The sequence below is a fragment of the Lentinula edodes genome, assembly GCF_021015755.1.
Source record: "Lentinula edodes strain Le(Bin) 0899 ss11 chromosome Unknown C8R40scaffold_68, whole genome shotgun sequence".
In the NCBI taxonomy this organism is placed as follows: domain Eukaryota; kingdom Fungi; phylum Basidiomycota; class Agaricomycetes; order Agaricales; family Omphalotaceae; genus Lentinula; species Lentinula edodes.
This window is the reverse complement of record NW_025764374.1, coordinates 28,644-52,792: the sequence shown is the minus strand read 5'-3', so window position 1 is coordinate 52,792 and position 24,149 is coordinate 28,644. Positions and strand designations below refer to the sequence as shown.

The following is a 24,149-nucleotide window of genomic DNA, read 5'->3' as shown; positions in this document are numbered from 1 at the left end:
TCAGCAGCACTAGGTCCAAAGCCTTGTGGAGCAGGGGCACCAACCATAAGCTGAGTGGAGGTCGCATTAGGTCTATTTTCGTATACTGTGCGGAAACGCTGATCCTCTGCTGCTGTAGTGCGCACAACACCTGGAAGCCGGCTATGGGTATGAGCAGTACCATTGATGTATCTGTACTGTGTTGTCGAAATGTCACCATCCTGCTGACCCCAGGTGATAAGGTACGACCGTGAAGAACAGTGGTCATGCTTCAATTGACCACCACAGTGACACCTAGCTGAAAGCTGTTTCTGGAGTCCAGCAGACTCAACCTGAGGCCGTCCAATAAATTGACAACCCTCAACTGTGCATATCAAAACACCAAGGCATTTTTTGTTCAATATCTTCCCACCTGCAATAGTTGAAGATCCAACAGAGGAGTTTCGGCTCCGAGTAGTGTTACTTTTAGTAGCCCATTGAACTGCCAGCCGCTTAGTAGCCATATACTCAGTGTGAGTAAGATCCAATCGAAATCGACCATTCGGCCAAGGATCCCATTCACCACCTTGTAGATTACCAAGTAAGGTTGCAATAACACCTTGATCAAGTTCGCAAACTGAGAGTGGCTGGGGATCGAGAGGAATGAAGGTTGTAAGTGCAGCAGGGTTTGAAAGGTCAATCAAAGGAATACTGGTCCAATTTTTGGAATTAGGGTGGAGAGAATCAGAAGCAGGCTGGGAGGGATGTATATTTGGTTGGGATTTCACTAAATTTCCGGTGGGTTGAGTCTGAGATATGAGACGATTAACTTGTTGGAATCCAATTTGAATTCCTGTACATTAAATTAGGAACTAGACTTGGAACAGATATAGCATTCAAGACTTACCATTTTCATCAAACACTGGCAAAGTGTGCATTTCAGTGGTAGGCCCCATAATGCTCACTGTCTTTTTGGGTTTCATTGATTCTTCATCATCAGAACCAGAATAAATTGTTTGTGCAATGAATTTTCGGAGCTTGGTCTAATAAAATATCTCAACTTAGACATTTTTCTGACCATTTGTGATACTATAAATTCAACTTACAAACCAACTCATTGTGTTACAATATTCAACTTGCAGGGAATTGGATGGGGAAAGGGTACCGAAGATTTCTCGAGTTCTCTCTTATACTTCGTTCATAACCCATCAATTTCTCGGGTATTTTCAGGGTTGTTTCAACTTGAGAAAAATTTAATATAGATCTTTCGAAGTAAATTCACTGAAAGGTATGAATGTAAATTAAGGTTGTTTCATTGTACACAATGTCTGAAATGATTCAGTCAAAATGTTATAAATTTAACCCGAACGCAGTTACATTGAACGTGAACGCAGGTACATTGAACGCGAACGCACTTATTTGAACGCAATGAACTCGAACGCAAATCCATCGGAACGCAGAACGCACCGGCGGAACGCGAAATTATACCGTCCGCTTTCGAAATTGCGTCAATCTAGAACGAATGGAGCGCCGCATTTGACGTTGTTTTTTGGGTAAATGTGCCGCCGAGGGATCCAAAATGAGGATAAACTCTCCGGATATGATAAAGGCGATCTAGAACGAATGTGGGGTCAGAGGGTTCCATGATTCGAACAATATATTTATCAGCTTACCTCGGAGAAGTGATAGAAAGACAGAGCACCTAAACCAAATTTGCCAATTGTTCCATTTCGATCCTGCTTTCCACCTTCTCCGATACATTTGATGCCTTTGAAATCAGCTTCCGAGAACTTTGCATCATTATGAAGAACCAGTGCCGGTCCCTCTTGGCAGGCTGCCATCTCTGGGCAAAGCATGGAATTCGGTAAAGCAATAGGATCACCATTGAAACGCTTGGCATCGAGGAGGACCTTGAAGCGAGAAGCATCAGCATCCACTGCATTGGCAAGAAATTCATTGAATGCATATCGCTTATCATAGGCAACAAGCACATTCTTGATGCGCAAGATCAATGACTCGGACATGTCTTCATCATCCACGTCCAGGTCATCCTGCTCGTCGAGCTGCAAAGAGGATAAAAAGGGAACACCTAAATTTGATGCAATCGTTTTCGAAATCGCTGGATGGAGAGGGTAAAGGTCATCAGTTGGAATAGTGTAGTTCATATCATTGAAGTAGATTTCAGATAGCTTTCTCAGAGCGTTTTGGTGATCTGGAACGAATATACGTTCACGCAGAGATTGTTCTATTTCGCCTTCGCGTGAAGATAGCTCTGATAGGATTGCTACGAGTTCATCCAGAGTTTCGGAATTAGGGATATCTTCGATGAGTGCATTCATCATTGGTCTAAGTACAATAAGGGTCAATTTGGAACTTGGGTGATACACGAAAGTTTTTGCTCACCGTTCGGTGCAGCCCATGGCTCGCAAAAAGTCGATGCAACTGCGATTATCAGATCTAAGTATGGTTGACCGAATGGACTGGAACATGTTCCCAATTTTAAGATTGGAGGTTAGCAGTGCATGATGAGTCAATCCTAGGCTGTTATCGGAAAGAGGAATCCAGCGGCGACCTTCAACTAGAGTTTGTAAGGCACAGATGTTGCCCATTGTAAACGTTCCATCTAGATGTTGTTTTGCAATATATTTGATGAGATGTGTTAATCGGTCATAACGGTCAGTCACATTCGAGCGTTCAAGTGTAGCTTGGAATTGTTGGTATAGAATGTCGAAGCAGAGCTCTGATTCCCAGCCAAGAGCACTTCGAACATCCTTAGAAACTCTGCAAGCTACACTGTCAAGGACAAAATCAAAGAGGAAGTGGTGCTCTCCTGAATTCACGTCCCTACATCTCTGTCTTGAAACCAACGTATTTACGGTGTTTGGTATCCAGGCAGTTTCATCATCAGTCTCCACAGTCTTGACGAAGGAAGGATTCCACTGGCCGCTGTCAGATAATAACCCAAGCAGGATCTTCGCCTTTGCGATGCGGGAAGGATCTGATCCTCCCGATGAAATATACTGGATACGCTCTTCTAGCATCACAGATGAGAGTTTTGTAGAATATAAGCCCGCTGTCCGCATGATTGACAAGGGTATGTGATCAGAGTACGGCGGCATTGGAAATCGGCCCTGCTCGTCTTGGTATAACCCCGAGAGGAGTGAATTTGGATCGATTATGTCGGCTGGAGACACCCGTCCTGAAGAACCAACGGCGGGGACGAACCGCTGATGGCGAAGTCCTTCTCGGGTTTCTTGCGTAAGCTCAAGTAAACGGGGGATGATTTTCGCCACGAGGAGATCTTGAAATGCTTCTGGCTGCTCCGAAAGATGCTGGATAGAGAGTGCCATAATGGCAACTTCGTTAAGAATTGGAGCATCTGGCTCAATCAGCAGGCCAAGAACATTGGAAGCTTTCGACATGTCGATGAAGGTCACATGCTGGAGAATTGGGAGTGGAAAGTCATCTGGGACAGCGACGAGTTTCAGCTGACCTGTCACGGAATCTAGTTCTGTGATAGGTGCAGAAATTTGAGGAAGACGTCTTGGAAATATCGGCAGTGAACGAAAAACCATTCGCTCAGCAGGAGTCAAGACAGGGGTGGAGCGTTGGATTAATCCAATGAGATGCCTTTGAAGGATGAGACAATCTATGTGGCCCTGGATGTCACTTGGATCGATGAAGCCTATCAGTTCTCGAATATTGTCAATAGACATCGTGAATCCATGACAGGAAAGTGCCATTGTAGATGCAATATGTGGATCCAGGAAAGGGATGCCTGCAACCTTCAATACTCTGAAAAGCTCTGTCTGGTCATCAGACACTATGAATGCCTTTTCCGAGACTGGGCAGAGAGAACCATCGAGCAGGAGGAGTAGGTGGAAGCATGCTGCAGTTTCCAAAAAATCAATTGCATTAAGTAGACCATCGATCCAGTCCCAAAATAAACGAAACCATGAGGGGGAAAGTCGCACGGAAGAAGGCATAATTCGAGCCTTGGCTGAGTGTATTCCGAGGAGCTTCATCAAATACACCTTTAAATTATCTGGTCCCAACCGGGCAACATTCAATTTTGTCCCAATGTCCGATTGCTCAAGCCATCTCTGAGCGTTTTCGGGCAATGAGGATAGATCAATCATACTCGTCTCGCATGTACGGAACAGCTCCACTTCAGTAGCACTACCCAGAATGTAACGTTTTGACTGCCCTGTGGGTTGTGACAAAGAAATACGGTTTCCATGGACGGTTGGAATGAGAGGCAGGCCTATAATGTAGTCGGGTGATGTCGCAATAAGGTAGTCCAGAATTCGATCTTTATCCGAGTCCGTTCCCAGTATAGTATTTGGTTCCTGATGTTCAATGGATGAGTTTATCAAAATATATACCTTGAAAGGCAACATACTTGAAGGAATCTGTGAAGATTTGGGGGGTTAAAGAGGTGGAATTCATACATATGGTCCTGAGACCCAACATATGATCGTATCGCTGAGAAGATGTAAAGTGGAGGCACAATGACAGCAATCCCAGTCCTGGAAACTGCCTCTCTCACTTTCTGGCCAACATTGGAAACTGAGGCTATCAACGCCGGATCGCTGGATCTAATAAAAATGCGTTTCCCGGAAATATAAGCCGGAAATATTTTGTCTCTGCTTGCAAGAGCTTCCTTAGTAACAAAGTCAAGCATAGACTTCACAGGCGTGATGAGAATGTCCTCTGGTTTCGGTGGCCAGGCATCCCAAATGTTTTCTACATCATTGTTCTGAACTAGTTTAGAAATCAGTAAGGAGGCCCAAGCTTTGGGGATCAATTCTTCGAAAAAGACACGGTTCCAAGTCACAAGAAGTCTGTAAAGCATGTCCTTGTGAGTGTATGTTCACCACATACCCCAGAGACTCACCTTTCGCGAGATTCAGTTCCAATCCCTAGCTCTTCAGAATTCCGAAGACTCTGCCGGTCAGGAGTAAGAGCGAATATTCCGTGAACGTGAATCGGGAAACCTGTCGAAATTGGTAGAGGCAGGAGAGTAAAAAGTCGACCTTGAACTTTGTGGGACAAAGGAAGTGCCAGCGCCACGTGTGATGACAGCTTGTCTTTTCGTAGACGTTCCCCGACATCATAACCGAGACGAGTTGTCATCATTGCCTTAACAGAAGTTTCAGAGACAACACCGTGGACGACATGCCAGTTCTGGAGGAATGGGGTATTTCCGCCAACAGTAGTTGAAATGTCAAGCTTGTAGCTCTCGGAATGGTCGTTGTGTCCGGGCATGAATTGCCTGAGGGAAGCAATATATGTGTTGGATATTTCAACCTTGGCGACGAGGGTGTCTAGTCCTTCGCGTGTAATTTCTCGAAGCTCAATGGACATGATGTTCTTCAGGAACAAGAGCGCGACGGAGAGTTCATTTTGAATAAAACTTTGATAAAGCACCTGGATATCGGAGGTTGATACAATCGAGGGCTTGATTTTACTCCTTTGAGCTTCGACAGTCGTACGAAGCGGCAATCGGACCACAGTGGCCTTCAAGAAACTGTGCGGGATATCTGGGATAGCACCAGAGAAAGCTGAGATTTGGTCCTGATAAGGGTCTGCCTTGTTCAATGAGAGTGCAAGGCCACCCGGGTGAGTTTGAAACTCCTCATGAGGATCAAAGATAACGAGTTGGTTTCCAGAGAGGATGTGGATGTTATCAGTAACCTGACATTAGGAATGAACGGTTAGAAGCAAAAAGGTCACCAAATCATCTCACAACATACATGATAGCACGCTCGGATTCCTAATCCGTATTTTCCTGTTTTACTGTAGTTGGGTAACGTCAAACGCACTGGAAGTCACAAACAAAACAGTGTCCACATACGTCTCGTCTGCCGACTTATTTGAACCATGAATAGTGCGGACCGCTTCCCAGTCACTTTTGGTAAAGACACTATCATTGACTGCAAGTAGAGCTGGACCTTGAGTACGCTTGAGGACATCTTCGACGACATTTTTGGTTCCATGTTCGCGATGATCTAGAACAAATATCTATCATAAGAGCTAGTCAATGCTCAGACTTGATGCTGCTTGGAGATCGAACACCTGTTTGGTTGCTCCAGCATCATCTGAATTTTGCAGAATTTCGCGTAAAATAGAGTTGCTTGGATAGCTATCAAGGATGCCTTTGATAGCGGACGCTGTATCTACTCGTTCACGCCAACTGACTGCCATGTTGACGTTGCTGGTAACGATTAGAAAAAAAAAAGTTCGAAAAGGGAGGTGCAATTAGAAATGAGATGATGGTTAAGAACAACAACAAACTTGAAGGCTAAGCAAGGATGAATTATAAGAGGGCCCACTTTGCGAGTGCAACGACCTTATCGGATTTACATCACTAAAATAAACGCTGACCAGACCTCATGGCCTTTGGAGAGCGTCCACAGGAGAATTCTGATCGTGAGCTGCGGAGGAAAGTTAGAACTTTGGGAAGACCTTTGTAGTTGAGTTCTGGAACACTGTATCTATCTATCTATATCTGCTAGCCAAACAAGGTCAGAATCAGGGCTCGATGATAGTAGGGAAATAACATACATACTGGAACGAAGACTGCTTCTGACATGCTTCAACTTTCAAGGTAGCAATCTTAGAAGAACTTGAAAAGACCCGCAATGATCTATGTAGGTATTCCAATTAAAACTTCGACCACCTTCCGGGTGGACAAGATATCTGAAATGGTGTTGAAGGAGTCGTCATTGATGAGAGAAGGCTTTTCGGATTGGGGACCAGTTGGGGACACTGGAACGCGACAATACGCGATGCAGTAAATGCCGTCACCTTGAGCAGAGGCTATATATAATCAACGGAATTTCCGGCTTTTGACTCTTGAACAAGACCCTAAAGCTTCAGCCTGGCTTCAGCGCAACAACGGTTATCATCGAATCATCCCTGAATGTCCCCGTTCAGCTCCCGTTGGAAGCTGCCGTACCATCAGCGTCGCAGGATTTGGATCATCATTCACCGATTGGTTGACCAATGATTTGTTTGTGAGTCCAATGTACATGTACATGCTAACTTCGTTCATTTTCTCACCATGTTCTTCACCGACCAGATCCTTCTGAGCCCTACATCCAATGTCGTTTTGTCATATTTAGATAGTGGCCCTCCCAGCTCCTCTGTATCGAGCTACGAAACTATTATCCTCATCCATGGTAATTCTTTCAGCAACGGTGGGTGATTTCTTCAATAGATATCAATAACAGGGTCTTTTCTCACTTTTTCTCTAGCTATATTCAAACGTCTCTTACCTCTGAACACACAGTACAATATACGTGTCGTGGCGCCAAGCCGACGAGGTTTCTCTGGCTCCACCCCGTTCACTCAGGATGAGAAACTATTTTTCACCGAAGACGATGGCTCTCAAGCTTTTGCTACCGACGAGGCCAAGGCGAAAATCCTAGAGCTTCGAGGCGTGGAGATTTTACAGTTCATCGATGGCTTTATTCAACGTTCTGGAATTCCTCCGATTCAAGACAACAGTCAGACGGTGGATGGTAATGGGAAGACCCGGAAAGGTGGACTAGCTATCATTGGCTGGTCTTTGGGGGCCACATTTTCCCTTTCGGCGATCGCGAACGTAGATTCCTCGTTGGTCTCTAACGACATGCGAGATCGGGTTGGACAGTATCTACGTGCTCATATCATGTTAGGTGAGCAACGATTTTGCTGTAAAATTGTTTACTTATTCTAACATAACCATGGTACATGCAGAGCCCGCGCTCACGGGTCTTGGTCTTTCCATTCCTCCAGAAACGTGGCTTGCGTTCCGCGATCCCAACATCCCTTACTCAGCTCGCGCACCGCTCTTCAGCCATCTTATCACAGGCTATTACGACTACAGCCAAAAAACCTTGGCCAATCGCGACCGTATTGCCGCGCTAAATACCATCGTTCCAGGCATCTCCCGAATGCCTTCAATCTACACTTTCACTGCAGAGGAACACGACGAGAACGTCATTTTGACGCCAGAATCCAGCATCGATCTGTACTTTTCAAAAGTTCTCCAACATCAACTCCGAAAGACTTACTTGAAGGCGTGTTATGATGAAAAGCTACGAATTAATCCTGCGCTGAGGAATATGGTGACGGTATGGGAAGTCATCGGGGATAAATCTTACTCATTCGTCTGGCCGACCTTTTGGGAGATTGAGGACGATGATATGAAGGCGGGAGAGGGAGAGAAAGGGAAATTCATACAATCTATGATTATAAATGGCGTGAACCATTTCGTGAGTGATTCTTGAGAATCTTTTACAGGGAAGGCTTACGCTGATATAACATACTATGTATCAGATGCATTGGGATGAGCCCGAGAAAACAATGGGAGTATTCAGACGGTTACTAGACGCATCTTAAATCCTAGCAACTCAAATTTCATTCGAGTGTGATATCGTATGGTACGTTCTAACACCGGTTAAATGGAAAATTTCACGTTAAGGCTATCTGCTGCTATCTGAGCCTTGAGGCTACCCCTGGCTACCCCCCAAGACTTTCCGGTGCTATTCGGGGGCACATCAGGGCGTATTTGAGCATCCCGGCGGATCTCTTTGCAGGGATGATTGTAGATCCGCATCAGTGGACACCACGGAAAGGTATAAGACCATCAACATATTCTCTCTAGTCTGACAGAGCTGGCCTCTTCTTCCCTTCCACATATCGCGGCTTTTCACCCACTCAACAATTTCAGTCTTTAGACAAATCAGTTACATCAACGAAATCATGGTCTTTTCTTGTTCTATAATCACAGCTCTTATTGCTGCTGGAGCAGCTTCTTCTGCTCTTGCTGTTCCTATCAACGCGCGGGATCTCGATGACCGCAGATTCGACAATGTCGGAGAACCTCACTGGGTCAGTCTCACTCTTTTCTGTAGCGTTAATCCGTCATGATTGTCATAAACATCGTAGCAATATTCTCATCGCCATCATGAGGATCAATTTGGTGGCCCGCGTCATCGTCACCATGAACTTCTCGGCGAAGACGAGTTTGAGTTTGAGTTTGAGGAACATCACCCTCACAGCCACCACCAGGGTGACGACGAATTCGAGGTGAAGATTGAGGATAACTATGTCGAAGGAGGGCTTGGTGTTGAGCATCACCACCACCATCCCCACAATTTTCATGGTGTATGTGTCATTATCTAGGTTTCATCCGTATTCTCTTCCCCAACCTAAACTCTGTTTTTAGTACGTTCACCATCACCAAGCCGAAGTTGTTTCTGTCTCGTTGGAGCAGAAGGTTGGGTTTTCACTCAAATTCGGTCCCTACTCAACTAATGCAATCAAAAATAGAAGTTCGACCATGCCATGGGAATGCCGCACAAGGTTAGTCTAGTGTTATACTTTCTGGTGTTTCCCGGTCACTGATACGCTTACTCATGTTTAGGCTGGGATTGACGAGACCGCTCTATTAATAGGCATACAACATGCTGTCCATCCTCCCGTCGATGTAGAGCGTCGTGCTTCTGGTGATGTTTCCCCATCGCCGCAATACCCGACGAAAGGAACTCCATATCACTCGCACATGACAGATGAGCAACAGAATACAAGGAAGTTACAGCAGCAAGCAGGCCGACGTTGGCAGAATATCAAGCGTGATTACCCGGATTACGAGAAAGATTTTGCGAAGTGCAAGGGTACTTTCAAGGATTTCTGGCCCACCCAGACTGGCAGGGCGGTCGCGTCCTTCATTAACCATCACATTAGTGTTGATTTTACCGACTTGGATAAACTGGATCAAACCTTGAAGACGAAAGACAAGCAGCTATATGAGGTAGTAAAGAATGCATTCAAACAGTCATCTAGCGCATTCAACCCTAATTCCCCACTTCGATCCCGCCGCGCGTCTCAATGCTAACGAGGGTCCATCGGACAGTAAACGCCGTTTGGATTAGATAAGTCTTGCATTGAGTTCTCTTGATGTTCTTCGTCATTTTCTTTGCTGAAATCACTCCTGTTTTGCTCTTGATATAATATTCTCGCTCTATTTAGTAGTATCCTCTTTTGTATCACCTTTGTTTCAAACGAGGAAGATTTTTTTGTTTGTACATCTGAAATTGCCGTGTTGGTTTTAATCTTGAATGACGGCGTCTAACACCCGCGCGCGCGCTTATGTAAATATTGTTTACGTTTCACTCCTTGTCTGCTCGGAATTGTGGAGTTGGCGACTCGCGAAACGAACTGTGCTACTAAGTACGAGGGCCTCCTTAATTTCCTGTGCGAGTTTCTGGGCTTTAACAATCATCCACGACTCAACTGGTGGAGCTTGGAATGAGCGCTACTCTTGAAACCGATGCGAACATCCTTTCTCAAGAGCTCATTGAAATCATTCTAAATTTACTGGAAAACCACAAAGATGTCCAGTCATGCTCTTTAGTATGCCACCGCTGGCGAGTTGCTAGCTCCAGACGTCTGTTTTCCACCATAACTGTCCCTCCTGCCTGTTTATTAGGTCGAATACCCATTCATCCTACTCGACATTACGGATTCGATGATTTCATGATCAAGGACGCATTCGCAAAGATTCTAGGTATCCCAGATATATATACCAAGGTCACAGACTTGACGATCGATTGGTACTTCTCCCAATCGATTCTATCGCAGGGCTTGAAGCAAATGCACAATCTTGTCTTCCCTCGCCTCCGCAACCTCACTGTTGCTCGTTTCTCGTTGGCAAGCGGATCATCTGGCTCGGAAAGTCCATGCGTCTCCCCCTTAGCCGCTCTAATCAAACGTCACTCATCTAGACTCCGGACTCTGGCCTTTTATAGGGTGGTCTTCCTTGATTATCAGGTGGCTCCTCTTCATTTGGTCAATATCCTCAGAAAATGTCGCCCGGGGAAACAGTTTCCCTTTCTGTTCAAAATAATGTTGAATGTTGAAAAGACATCGAGTCGGGAGCCTATCTCTATTTCTATCACCAGAGTGGACATACATGAACTGAGCATAGAAGCTTGGTGTACTTGGGACATCAGGCAAGCAGAGAACATATTGGGACGCGTGGGGTTGGCTCCCGCGTCTCTGGAACTGATGGATCTCGAAAATATCCATACGTTGAAGCTATCTGGAGTCAGGTTCGAAGTCGTCAAGAGCAGCTTGTCTGAAATTTCAATGGACAACGGTTCTAGATTTGACATTTTCCCGAAGATCCTTCATTTATCTGTTGATTCTTTCCATGGTGAGGGATACTGCTACTCTATTTCATTAAAAGTAACCATTTATACGCTCTAGATACCATCCCAGAGACTTGTCCCAATATTCTCACCCTCGGGATTGATTATCATACAGAAGCCTCTTTTCGGCCTGTGTCTTGGCCTCTGTCATTCATCTCCCTCAAGACTCTTCATTCTCTTCGAAAGATTATCTTCTCTTTTCATCCGACTTTGATTTCTGTGGACTCAACCTTCCTGCTTGAATTAGACCGGGCCTTAATACCCGTTGTTCGTGCCATGCCATGGCTAGATTCAGTTGAAGTTGTGGCGCGAGCGGAGGATCGTGATCAACTCCATAGATGTTTTCCGTTGCTGCGTGCGGAAGAGCCTGATATTCTTCATCTAGGATGTTGACCGACGATCAATTGGTCATTATGGTCAAATTCTATGTAACTATTAATCAAGCTCGCAATCCCTTCTTCCCTCCGATGAGGTCTACAGTATCAAAGTATCAAGCTCCTTCTAGTTCCTGCGCCGATTTTCGTTCGCTGGTTCCTCGGAGGTGACATTCTATGACACTCGTTTCCATTTCCTGCTATCGTAATTTGCCCTCAAACGGTGTGAGGTTTAGGCCGTCTATTCCCAGGACTTTCCGACATTAGCTTCATGTCATTACAACGTCTCGCAACGTGGTATATGCGTTGAACCAAGTCTTCAATAAGCAACCCGAGCAAGCAGAGAACGGCCTGTTCGAGGAACTACCTTGAAAGTGCTCGGAAGCCATTTGGATTTTCCGTGGGACCATTATTTTATTTGTGCGTGTGGTTTGACCAGGGCATAGCGATGTTTCGTCTGTGTATTGAAAGCGATGACAAGTAGTTTGATATTCGGTGGATACTCATACCGCACGCAGAGTTTTATTTTTGTACTCGCAGCTTGTTTCTGGGGTGGTCAGCGCAGCAGGTCTCAGCAGGTGCCGGTGAAGATCTAGGTAGACTCGTCCATAATTGTTGCATGTGCAGGATATATCCTGTACTCTACATACACCCAGGTTTCTTCAATTTTTGACCGTTACCATGGCCAAGCTTCATGTCAACTATGAACGGGTAGAAACGGGTCCGGGATGGTCGAGGGGGTGGCCAGGCTGACATCATTCAATCGTTTTGATCAATGCGGCAAAATTGTACCGTCGATCAAAGTCCAGACTCTCACTGCATGGTACCTTATAAACAGCGATCGAAATTCCTTCACCAACTCTTTTGCCCTCTCGACTCCTGCTTGTGCTTCACTCGGTCTACAATAATTTTACGACCCCTTACGATATGTGGTCCATCCCTAAGGCCACTATCCTCACACTCTCTTCAACATACCTTTTCTCAACATGCTTTGCATCCGCCATTACCGACCCTCTTGAGGCTCACCGAAGAAGAGATGTCCACAATCTGCGAGCAAGGAATATAGTTTCGGATAGTTCTGCAATTCAAAGCTCGTATGATTTCATCATCGTAGGAGGTGGTCTGGCTGGGTTGGTTCTAGCTTCGAGGTTGTCCGAGGATTCGAACCATACCGTGCTCGTATTGGAAGCCGGAGAATCTGGCGATGCGAACATTACACAAATCAGTTAGTCACTGCACACTTAAACGCTTCTTTTTCTCATCGCGGTATAGATACGCCGGCTGACACCTACTATTCCTCTCTCGTTGGTTCCGAATATGATTACGCGTATCAGGTGAGAGTTGACCCCATTTCCTCAATCATCGTTTCTAAAACGCGAATTCCAGACCGCCGAACAAACAGGATGCTCTAACCGAAACGTATCATGGCCGCGAGGCAAGGTCCTTGGTGGATCTTCTGCTATCAACGGCATGTATCTCGTTCGACCCAACGAGCCTGAGATCAATGCCATCCACGCTATCAATCCTAACGATACCGATGAGTTTTGGGCCTGGGACTCGTACAACGCCGCTATGAAGAAGAGCGAAACTTTTGGTGCACCTTCCTCTGACATCGCAGCTGAGGCTGGAATCCAGTACAATGCCGCGTCCCATGGATCCAGTGGACCCATTCATTGGTCATATCCTGGAGAAACCTTCAATATCGTCGGAAACTGGACGCCTACGCTCGCCACACTTGGCATTCCGAGTAATCCCGATTCTGCGTCAGGCGATAATTCCGGTGCTTATATCACAACCTCTTCTATCAATCCTTCCAATTGGACTCGTTCATACTCCCGTTCTGGTTACATCGATCCCTTGCCTCCCAGATCTAATCTTGACATTCTCCCTTCTGCGACTGTTACGAATATCGTTTGGGGTTCGGGAACATCCGGTAATCTGACTGCCACCGGGGTGCAATGGGCGTCCTCTTCGACAGCCGCGAAGCAGACCGTGAACGCGAACAAGGAGGTCATACTTGCTGCCGGCACTATCGGAAGTGCACAAGTCTTACAGCTCAGTGGAGTCGGACCGTCAAAGTATCTTCAGGCCGCAGGTGTGGACGTTCAGCTTGACCTTCCTGGGGTTGGACAACGATTACAAGACCATCTGGTGAGTCCTTCAATTCAATACATAAATTTAGCCTCCTTATAATTGCGTCTCCCTTTAGAGTGGAAGCTTAATTTATAGCACTACTGCAGAGACAGCTGGAGACCTTCACGCAGACGGCGTAGCCACAGCAGAATTTCTCTCTTACATCAACTCTGCCACCGCCTACGTCAACTTGACAACTCTTCTCGGATCAGATAGCGCTTCTGCTCTGATATCTTCAGCTCAAGCAGAAGTTGATTCGTCCGCATCGTCGTTGCTCCCATTAGGCGACTCCACCGTTGCCGCAGGTTACAAGGCAATCTACGACACCATCACCAACCAGTTCTATTCGAGTAACAGTGGCCAGATCGAGTTGTTGTTGAGTATCACGAGTACCAGTGTCCTGATTCAGGCCGCGATCCAGCATCCTCTGAGGTGAGATATCATCTGGTTCTAACTCGGAAATTCATTTAATTTGTTCTTCCAGTGTTGGCGAGCTCTACATCACTTCCGACTCGGTTTTCAACTATCCTTTCATCAATCCTAACTATCTGGTACATGACGCCGACCTCACTATCCTGCGTGAAGGCTTCAAAATGGCGCGTCTCGTCTCGCAGGCTTCTCCACTCTCCACGTACCTCACAGGTGAAACCACTCCCGGATCTTCTGTGAGCACGGACGCCGAATGGGATACTTGGATCCAGGGAGCCGTAGGAACCGAATATCACCCCACAGGAACATGTGCGATGCTTCCGCTTGAACTAGGTGGTGTTGTTAGCCCGTCATTGCTTGTCTATGGTACCTCGAACGTCAGAGTGGCAGACGCGAGTGTGTATCCATTCGAGTTATCGAGCCATGTACGTTCCAGTGTCTGTCTCAATTCTTCGGTATTAATATCTCCTTTGTATAGCTTGGTGCCCCCACCTATGGTCTCGCAGAACAAGCCTCTACCATTATCAGGGATTATTGGAATGGTGTCTCGACAAATCCTAATACTACCACCACTAGTACTTCATCATCGTCATCGTCGACATCGACCGGCTCAACAGACTCGAAAAGTAACAACGCTGTATCTTCTGCTTATGGATTTGGGGGAATCGTTTGTGCAGCGATCGCCTGCCTCGTTGGTTCCATGATGGACCTTTGATGATTTCTCTAGGCTAGATATATGTTGTGTCATCATACTTATCCTTATTGTGACTCTGAGGCTTGTCCTCGTTCTTGGACTTTTTTTCTGGGACAATGTTTATTGATAATTTCTCCCCCATTTTTAGAGCCGCATGCTGGTGAGACCGTATCCAACATATTGCTTCTCTTGTCTGTCTCCTTGTCTTTCCTTCGATTGAACGTATCCGCTCACTCTCCCGACATACTCAAGTACTTCATCTGTATACTTGTTTTGGTATAATCTATCTACTTTTGGCCTTCCCCCTCCCCTCTCCCCTCTTCGGTTTGTCCCGATCGACTTCTTATTGCATACCTATCAGTACAATACCTCATACCTAAGTAGTACTATCACTCTATCCCTTTACCCACCCGTTGTGCTGCACTGCTCTATGACATTCTAGGACTTGGACCTGTATCTGATTTTTGTATTTATAGGCCAGTAAAAATAGATGTGCCTAATCACCGCATTGGTTCCGTTTTCTTCCCGCCGGGTCGGATAATTTCATCTCGAGCTTTTTGGTAACTCCGGGGTTGCTTTCGGCGCGCTTGTTCTTCCTGACGACAACTTGCAATTGGAAGTCCAGTATACACTTCATCCACTTCTATTTTATCTTCGTGAGAGAGTGGCCGGCTCCCATGAGATGAAATGCTCTTTTACTCAACGTCGTTGATCGCCATCTTTGCAACTGACAATGATTGCGCAGCATACTACATAGGTCTTTCCACCCGATTTCACGAATTGATTCGTGTGTAAATGGAAAATTAAAGCCTCTGATAAATACTAAATTGACTTTTACACAGTCTTTCTCTTTCCCCCACCCCTACTTCATCCGATGAGCAGCGTCAGATGCTCTTTTTACTCAACGTTCATTGCTCGTGGGCTTGTGCTCTGTCTCTTTTTATTTTCCGTTCGAGGGGACTCAGTTCTCTTCCGGAGCAATGAGTATTCTATAGGCGCGTTGGGATATGGGCCTTTCCAAAGTTATTTCTCGGCGAATTATACACCGTACGCATGATTTGTGTTAGGTCGCGTGTTTTTTTCAACTCCATATCTCCAGTGCGGAATGGAACTTTGTCGTTCCGGTCAATGAAAGCGCGAGCGCACCGTCGTTGTCGACGGGATATATCTTTTCTGCTCCTCGAGGTACGTGGTATGCGACGTTGAGAATTCCCGAACCCAATCGCCTATTTATTCATTCAGGTGCTTCCGTCCTACGTCAAGGTGCTGCCATCTACGACCAAACTGGTTCCTTAATATGGGATGGATCAATCTATGGCCAAACCCTTTCATTTTCAGTTGTCACATATCTCAATGAACCACACATCATCGTTTGGACCGGAACAGCAACAGCGGCTGGTGTAGGGAGTGGGTATGATATTCTCTTAAACTCGAACTACGAGTTGGTCGCCAATTTGTGAGTTGTCACACGACAAGTCGGCTTCCGGTTAATCTAATTTTCTCTCCAACCAGCACCACCAATCTCACGGGTGAAACAGGACAAACCTTCGCTGATTTCCATGAAGTGGGTGATCATTCTCTTCCCTCACAACTAGAGAAAAATTTAAACATGAATTTTACAGGCCCAGATAACCTCAAACAATACCGCTTTAATGACAGCGTACCAACCAAAATCGTTAGACCTTTCGTCGATTCAGGGACCTGAGCAAGGATGGATCCTTGATAGTGCCATGCAAGAACTTAATATCAGTAGTAGTGAGTTTTTGGATTGAAATGTGCTGCCTACCGTCGACTGATATTCTTGTACAGATGAGGCTTTATTCACTTGGATAGCAAGCGAGCACGTAAATATTACAGAATGCTATAACACACCTGGAACGGGTGGAGGCAGCGTTGCTGAAGCTTTCGATTACTTTGTGCGTGTTCATTTCGCACCATAACCGCGGCTTTTGGATTTAATCTTGCGGCAGCACATCAATTCCATTGAGAAGGACGATGTCGGGAACTACTTGATCTCCTCCCGCCATTGCTGGACTGTGTATTACCTCGACGGAACTAACGGAGATATCCTGTGGAAAATGGGTGGCAAGAATTCGTCATTCAGCATGGGGAACGGAACGGAGTTCAGCTGGCAACACCATGCCCGATGGGTAGAAAAAAATGATACATATGCGACCATGACGTGTGTTATTCCATCGATTATCCTTGAACATTACTAAGCGTTTCGACCTACAGGTTATTTGATAATGCAGGACAGTTTGGTCAACAACAAGAACAGATGTCGCGAGGACTTCACCTGGGGGTTGACTTTACTAATATGACTGTCGAGCTTCTTACAGAACTCTTGCCGTGGAATCAAAGCATTTCACAAAGTCAAGGGAGTGTCCAGCTTCAACCCAATGGGAATTTTTTAGTCGGGTGTGTACCAGTGCCGAACCGAGTTATTTACGTCTGGCCTTACCTTGTATCTGGTATCCAGGTTTGGCCAGCTACCTTGGACTGGCGAATATAGTCCAGACGGCGATTTGCTTTGGACTACACAGTTTGGTGTCGGTGATGTGGAAAGCTGTATGTCATTCAAACGGTCTTGAAAATTATGATTGATTGATTTCTGTAGATCGAGCCCTGCGATACAACTGGACCGGAACACCCACAGACTCCCCATCTATCGAGCTGGTCAGTTCTTCCAAAAGCAATCTACTGAGTGCTCACGCATCTTGGAACGGCGCAACCGAAATCGTCAAATGGGAATTATATGGCGCCAGTGATTCTTCGGGGTCAAGCAGCATCTCTCTATACAACAAGACCAAAGACGGATTTGAAACAACCATTACGGTCTCCACGGTTTCCAATTCTTATAGCCACTACGCAGTACGGGCCATTGGAAGATCGAATCAAGTATTGGGCACGAGCGAGTTCGTTAGTTCTAGTTCGGCGCTGAGGATTACTGGACGGACTGCCCTTGCAGTTCTTTCGGCATGCACTGTTTTGATACTATTTTATTGAAATATTCTCTATAATGTGAACAGATAATAGACACTCCTTCTATTCATTCCATCATTTGTCGCACTTTCATCATTCGGCCACTCTCTGTGTCCCCCTTGAAAGTCGAGAAATAGTTATCTCTTGCAAACGTGATCACTTTTCTCATTGGTGGTATAATCTGCTCAATCTTCGTCAAGGTAATTGTTCAATGTTGCAGTGGGCTCTCAATAATTGCTTGAGATGCACCATTTAAAGTACTCATCTGGGAGATTTCAGTACTTCATAAGTTCATTGATACATTCATCAATTAAGTAGGTACAAGGACTTTTAGTTCTTGATATGCGGAGGTTCAGACCTAGCTCGCACCACTTCCTCTTCCTCGCTATCCCATCCCGATGCTTCATGACAAATTCCAGGAGAACAGTCATCACAGTGAATTCCGTCACGGAAACTTGTACGGTCGTAGTCCACACTCTTTCCATTTAATAGGTTTAACATTCTCTTTCTCTCGTGCTTGCGTTGTCTTCCAGTCACGTATAATCTTGCTATATCAAAGTCGATGAGGGAGACTTTGCCATCCTTGTCAATGACAACGTTGGGCGCGCGCAAGTCCCGATGATGTATACCAGCAGCATGAATTTCTGCCAAACTGCGGAGGAAAGTAGGACTAGCAAGCATTAACATTGATGAGAGGATAAGGATGTTAAACGAGACTTACTGTTGAGATTTTGGTATCGTGGCGCGACCCCTCTTCCATGATACCGCCAAGCTCTCTCCAGCATAGCTGGTAACCAATATATAGGGGCTATCTTTGTTTTCGATATCCTCAAAGAGCCCGTAACAATGGGGAACTGATTTCACTTTGGCCTGCGCAAGATACTCATAGACCTTCAACTCGTGCCTCATAGACTGTCGTGAATGATCGTCCCGACCGAATTTTACCACCACCTCTTCGCAGCGTTTATCATCAGAACCAATGTATAAGATTCCTCGATGTGCATGTCCCGAGGCTCCGCCGCCAATCCACGACTTGACGTTAATCCGGAGGCAGGATTCCGGAGGATATGATGATCGTAGCGAGAAAGGTCGAAGGAACTCCCTGCCGTCGAATTTTCGTCGAACGAACATTGAAGGAATTGTTGACCTATGCAAATAGTAGTCGAGACTGACAATAGCTAGCTCCAGTTTCTTGCAACGCTCCTGTGTCAACAACAACAAATTTAGAGTATAATTGTGTAGCGTGAGCATGCACACCTTCAAAGACAACGTAGAGATGGGCACGGCCTGTAATGTATCAAGACTGCCAGTGAGACTGTTTGAACGGAGTCGTTTTCTCGAACAGCTATGAGTTTCGGGTTCAACCTGATCAAAAGAGCGCTTCTTCTCCGACGTAACCTTCGATTTAGAGGGATGTTCTCTATCCCAGATTTCCTGCCGTTCTACTTGATCTTTCAGAATTGCAGCGTAGAGGGCAATTTGAAGTTTGCCGTAGTATTTGACTGAAGTATCGATGATTTCCGAGACGAAGAGTGTTTGGGATGCTCGGTGTCTGACGCAGATGATTTCAGTTGTACCACGGTGTAGTATGATGAATGTGGCGTCAATGTCGACAGCACGAGCCCACGCCTAAATATAAAGTTGGTCAGGATTTCATTGCTGGATCAATTATATAAGGAAGCAGTGACGAACCCGTTGGAGATAATCTTGTCCCCATACCGCGATATCAGAAGGATTATTCTCGATTTCTACATTTTCCCGGTCCAAGCTATCCAGCGGTCGGATGTCAATTGGTTGCGTCCGAGGTCGACGTTGAGAAGTTCCTTCATTGCATTCGAAGGCTTCTACAATCATGAGTCTCCCATTAGGATCATAGGAAGAACTTGGATTTTACCAGAACATTCTGTATCTTATTCGTCTGTGTCAATCTTTGAGGAACTGAACATTGGAAATGGACTCACCAAAATTAAAAGAGTCATGTGGCAAAGTCCAAAGCGTTGGGATAGCATCTGAATACCGTTTGTAGGGCACATGTTTGATGTTAAACTCTTTGGTATGTGGTCTCTTCCACAAAAAAATCGTCTTTTCTTCGGTCGACTTTCGTGCAATGTTCCGAATACTGTCGAAAAGGTAATCAGAGGCTACCGTGCAAGCAAAAACTTCCCAGACAGCGAGCTCAGTCTGTTCTGAACAGTTTGACAAATATTTCCTAATATTCTGTTCTCCTGGGGTTAAAGAACCGATTGGAACAGAAGGGGAGTCTCTAATGCGAACAAGAGACCACTTGCGAGCAACAAAATATTCTTCCGACAACCGCCTTTCAATCCGCGCTCGATTCCAGTTGCGTGGAAAGGGCCGCACTTCTGAATCTCCTGTTTGTCTCCACGATAAGTCATTGCACCAACTGATCGCTTTGGAATGGAGAAGGAGGTGAGAGGCAAGATAACAACATGCTTCGGAGATGGAGTTCTGGTAATATTTGGCGATTGTGTCTGCATTGAGATCGACAGCAGGGAAGCGGTGTGTCACAAGTGCAGGGAGAGAAGGTGTTGGAAACTCGTCCACAGATTCAAGGAGCTCGTTAGCGAAATTCAGAAGGCCCGTCAGGAGCTCGGTTCCGGGAAGAGACACAACCTGCTTCAGAATGTAGTTCTCGTCGAGATGTTTGTCCTGAAATTTTATCGGCGAGTGCTTCGGGAATGTATCGGTTGAGAGGCACTCCTGATGGGTAAGGTTTAGGCCAAAGTTCAGAATGTTCTGAACGGTATCAGGAATACTGGGGGCCATGAAAAACGCCAGATACAATCCCAGTGGATATAATATTTGTAGAGCTCTACACGTGTAGAGAACGAGTCATCGCGCCCGGAAATCGAGGGTGATGTATTCTTCCAGAAATTGACTAGGAAGCTGTAGAATCAACTCCAACATGTGTTGAACTTGACGTGGACGGCGATGGACCCACTGAAATACACGCCTACATGAGGCTTTGTTCCTAAACAAGTAAATACTATTGAATTGAATTGATCAAGCCAACGATGATGATCAGATAAGGGAAACACTCATATCAAGATGGATGCAAATTACCAAACATAAAGCTGAAGTAGAAGAAAGAATCCAACAGGGTATGACTTGTATGAGATGATAAATGCTTTCATCATTAGCAGAACAAGATGTAGCGTCCGTGCAATCGGCGTGAGAGCTTTTGAAAAAGCACAGAATGAAACAGTGATATTGCAGCGAGGGAGGCGTTGAGCCGATGCATTCTGTATATAACCAATCTTGGGAGTCCATTAATATACTGGGAAGCGACTGTCGAAGTCCATGTACCAGTCTCCGTCGACTTGAAATTCGCTGTGCCTACAAGAATACGATTCAGATTGGGCAGGACAAACAAGTAAAACAGATATAGTTACGCAGAAAGAAGATGACCTGACAGTGCATCGGGATGCAAAAGATCAAGGCATAGCTTACACCTTGAACCGTAGACCCACGATTCTGAGTGGAAGCTCATTTAATTGGTGTCTGAGCGGACATCTTGGTCACAAACAGTGTTTGGCCAGTGGATTACAATATCGTGCATTCCAACATTTTCATGTCGAAACTGAAGTGGAGCACTGAGTAGTTGGATAGACGAGAAAAATCAAAGGCACTCACTAGATCAGACCAGCAGAACGAAGTACCTGAACAGGTTATGCAACAAGCATTAAGATTCCGGGTTTTGATATGATGAATCGTTGTAGTCGATGGGTCAAGATAAGGGTCATTCGTTAGAACTCGGCGAGCAATTGCTGAGGCGCGATGATAAAAGCTGATTCCTTTCCCGTTATAATTCCATGGCTTGGTATTCAAAATCTTCAAGCAATCGAGCACCTTTTTCTCCACAGCGAACCCGCTTTTACCATCCTTACTAGACTTCGGGATTCGTGGCGTCGAAGGAGCCAGAAAGAATAACGTAGCGCAATCAACCCCTACGATTCCACTTGTCTCGAACATAGTTTCCCAGTCTGCACGGAAGTCGTAGGCAGTAGTACAGCTGTGATGGAACACGTCAGGGTAGTAAAGAGCTATTCCACAACTGCAAGTGTTACACCTGAAAGTTGTTGTCGCGAGACACAGATCGTTGCCGCTAGACGTGCCGGGAACAGCTTCGCATAACATCCTGAATAGGTCCATCTCCTTCTCGTATCGCCACTTGTGAACGAACGAGGCAAATTCGGAAGAAAGCAACGTTTCCGCGCTGCGCATGCTGAACTCTGAGTCGATGCTTGCAGGGTGATGGTTAAGTGGAGTGGCTTGTATAAGTGTTTTGATGGGACCATCTGTGACGATCAGGTCTCCTAAGGTCGGACAGATCGCACTATGTGGGCAGAAGTAAGTTTTTCGGAATCGGCCGTATGCTTCTTCAAGCAGAAACATGCGCCTAGATATGGCTCGGTCTACAAGGACAGTTCTTTGTTGCTGTAGAGGTTCGAGTATAAGAGGTTGAACTTTGAGCCAGTCTAGAGCAGTGATCAGAACTTCGGCCATGACAGCAATTATGAGTCGATAAAACTCTTTGAGCGTCCGGGAGAATAGTAGGATCTAATCTCATATCTAATCACACGGTACGCACCTTCTTCATTCAGAGTATTTTTATCCTTCTTATTGATGCAAGGGTTAGACGCAAGCTTTCCCATTGGATAGCCTTTCATTTGACGAAGACTCTCTACCTCGAAGGCCCAGCCCTCTGCTTCGGCCTTTTCTTCAATCCTATGGTGTCAAATGTTTAGCTTTGGATACACATCGAGCAAAAACACAAGTCACTACTTGCCATTCGATGCGACTCTGTCGTGCTGCTTCCCGTTCTGACTGTTGGCGCCGTTTTCGGTGGGCGTCCTATTCAGCACACGCAATAGCTTGCTATCAAAGAGTGAACACTAAGGCTGAGCATAATTTGAGTCTGTAGATAAATCTCACAGTTCTGATGATGTTGTACTGTACAATCTTACAGCTTATCCATTCCTCAATCGCTTCAGCATTACCTTCAAGCGCAAGGAGCTCGGCATTGTACCGATCCAGAACTTGAGTGTATAGGGGACCTTTCGTTGAGGTCTCTGGAGATAAGGTGGGTATTGAACTTGAATACGACAAAAGAATTTTCCACTTGGGACATACGTTTAGGAACGAAAGACTTCATGCGATGTTTTCGCAGCAAGACGGGATATTTATTCATAGCCTGATCATTATCGGGAATGAACCTAATGGTCGGTCAGGTGGGTCAGAATAAGTGTAAATAATTACTGCTTGCCTGTGTATGGAACATTTTTTGCAACATCGAATTCGGCACTCCCACATAATCTTGTCGCAGCGGACCCGGCAGAATTATGGAAAAGAAATAGTGTAGAACATTGCTGAAAAGATCGAGCGTACACTGCAATAGTTGATGAAAAGCAGATGGGCATATGCTGGTTCGGAAAATTCAAATGGCGGATTGGGTACATCGTCTGCATTTGCGCGTGAAATACGCCACAAGAATGCAGAAGAGCGACTGATGAGTAAACACCTGAAAGCTTTGTTTATCCTTGCCAATTTGAGTAGGTCGTACGGTTGGACATATGACAAGATCTACAAGATTGAGAAGTCAGAAAAAAAATCAAGGAGCCAAGCGGCGACTTTTGAGTAGCAAAGATACCTCGAAAACTAATTCCATTGGGATTTCCTGTAATTTTCCAGCTTTCAGAGCCGATGTTTTAGAAACAGCAATTCGTGCCCTCTTGCGCTCGCCGAATTCGGGGTCACGAATTCTACGCTTCGACCCTATTGGGCCATCGTGTGGAGGTCGCTGAGAATGGTTCATTCTCTTTGGTTCCCCTCAAGATGTTTGACAAATGGACGTCTGTGTCGTGAGAGGTGATGGATTCTGAGAAGGTATGCCTCAACGTAGTACGTATTTGTGGTCTAGATTTTATATGAAAGTGAGTGACTAAAATGCATCAGCTCACTGAACTCAAGCTCTCAGCGTCAATTCGTCCTGATTTTAGGAATCTTCACGTCCGTGGAAGCCTCAAGGCGGGTTGGTTCAATCGGATTATTCATTTGGTGCAGCCGTTCAACCGTATTGATCATTTTAAGAATTTCGTGCGCGTAAGGAGCGCTTGAGCTCTTGATGATCTTGATGAACTTCTTTGCACGAGGAACAAAGAGATGAACGTTTTGCAAATTGCCTATCATGATGAAGGATGAAATGGTGAAAGTTTGAAAGCCCACCGGGAAGCCAGGCCGTCATCCGAGGTCAAAATTGGCAGGTGAGCACTATTAGGTTTTTGTCATACTTACATAGACTCAGAATGTTCAGATAGATCTGAATCATAGCGTATGGCCAATGTCATTATACAAGAT

General features: G+C 45.6%; 8 protein-coding genes across 8 annotated transcripts; 4 read left to right on the top strand and 4 right to left on the bottom strand.

Annotated features, from left to right (window-relative positions):
- Window positions 1-1,440: 1,440 nt before the first annotated feature.
- On the bottom strand, window positions 1,441-6,165 carry C8R40DRAFT_1074746 (uncharacterized protein; the record flags this gene model as incomplete). Its single annotated transcript, XM_046226759.1, has 8 exons — window positions 1,441-1,572; window positions 1,632-2,304; window positions 2,362-4,307; window positions 4,361-4,802; window positions 4,856-5,655; window positions 5,715-5,757; window positions 5,816-5,982; window positions 6,037-6,165. The coding sequence occupies 8 exons, from the start codon at window positions 6,163-6,165 to the stop codon at window positions 1,441-1,443; spliced, it is 4,332 nt and encodes a 1,443-aa protein (XP_046079621.1).
- An 859-nt stretch (window positions 6,166-7,024) lies between these two features.
- On the top strand, window positions 7,025-8,346 carry C8R40DRAFT_1061714 (uncharacterized protein; the record flags this gene model as incomplete). The annotated part of the gene is made up of 4 exons (XM_046225440.1): window positions 7,025-7,160; window positions 7,218-7,640; window positions 7,702-8,219; window positions 8,284-8,346. The coding sequence occupies 4 exons, from the start codon at window positions 7,025-7,027 to the stop codon at window positions 8,344-8,346; spliced, it is 1,140 nt and encodes a 379-aa protein (XP_046079620.1).
- Window positions 8,347-8,709: 363 nt separating this feature from the next.
- C8R40DRAFT_1177686 (uncharacterized protein) lies at window positions 8,710-9,844 on the top strand (the record flags this gene model as incomplete). Its single annotated transcript, XM_046232717.1, has 5 exons — window positions 8,710-8,838; window positions 8,896-9,114; window positions 9,176-9,226; window positions 9,280-9,312; window positions 9,374-9,844. 5 exons carry the CDS (start codon window positions 8,710-8,712, stop codon window positions 9,842-9,844), a joined length of 903 nt encoding a protein of 300 aa, XP_046079619.1.
- Window positions 9,845-12,460: 2,616 nt separating this feature from the next.
- Window positions 12,461-14,810, top strand: C8R40DRAFT_1061718 (uncharacterized protein; the record flags this gene model as incomplete). Its single annotated transcript, XM_046225442.1, has 6 exons — window positions 12,461-12,758; window positions 12,806-12,867; window positions 12,920-13,684; window positions 13,743-14,098; window positions 14,151-14,520; window positions 14,574-14,810. The coding sequence occupies 6 exons, from the start codon at window positions 12,461-12,463 to the stop codon at window positions 14,808-14,810; spliced, it is 2,088 nt and encodes a 695-aa protein (XP_046079618.1).
- A 487-nt stretch (window positions 14,811-15,297) lies between these two features.
- Window positions 15,298-18,000, top strand: C8R40DRAFT_1134607 (ASST-domain-containing protein). Its single transcript, XM_046229317.1, has 11 exons — window positions 15,298-15,576; window positions 15,632-15,836; window positions 15,889-15,974; window positions 16,032-16,245; window positions 16,302-16,353; window positions 16,412-16,544; window positions 16,599-16,705; window positions 16,760-16,971; window positions 17,025-17,207; window positions 17,269-17,357; window positions 17,407-18,000. The coding sequence occupies exons 1-11, from the start codon at window positions 15,477-15,479 to the stop codon at window positions 17,793-17,795; spliced, it is 1,770 nt and encodes a 589-aa protein (XP_046079617.1). The 5' UTR covers window positions 15,298-15,476; the 3' UTR covers window positions 17,796-18,000.
- A 38-nt stretch (window positions 18,001-18,038) lies between these two features.
- On the bottom strand, window positions 18,039-18,515 carry C8R40DRAFT_1134605 (uncharacterized protein). Its single transcript, XM_046229316.1, has one exon. The coding sequence runs from the start codon at window positions 18,456-18,458 to the stop codon at window positions 18,102-18,104; it is 357 nt and encodes a 118-aa protein (XP_046079616.1). The 5' UTR covers window positions 18,459-18,515; the 3' UTR covers window positions 18,039-18,101.
- On the bottom strand, window positions 18,373-20,781 carry C8R40DRAFT_822490 (uncharacterized protein). The gene is made up of 5 exons (XM_046236339.1): window positions 19,733-20,781; window positions 19,666-19,680; window positions 19,464-19,612; window positions 19,029-19,400; window positions 18,373-18,974 (listed from the first exon to the last, which is right to left on the bottom strand). The coding sequence occupies exons 1-5, from the start codon at window positions 20,556-20,558 to the stop codon at window positions 18,489-18,491; spliced, it is 1,848 nt and encodes a 615-aa protein (XP_046079615.1). The 5' UTR covers window positions 20,559-20,781; the 3' UTR covers window positions 18,373-18,488.
- A 2,044-nt stretch (window positions 20,782-22,825) lies between these two features.
- C8R40DRAFT_822481 (uncharacterized protein) lies at window positions 22,826-23,736 on the bottom strand. The gene is made up of 3 exons (XM_046236338.1): window positions 23,443-23,736; window positions 22,926-23,375; window positions 22,826-22,864 (listed from the first exon to the last, which is right to left on the bottom strand). Exons 1-2 carry the CDS (start codon window positions 23,605-23,607, stop codon window positions 23,133-23,135), a joined length of 408 nt encoding a protein of 135 aa, XP_046079614.1. The 5' UTR covers window positions 23,608-23,736; the 3' UTR covers window positions 22,826-22,864; window positions 22,926-23,132.
- Window positions 23,737-24,149: the final 413 nt, after the last annotated feature.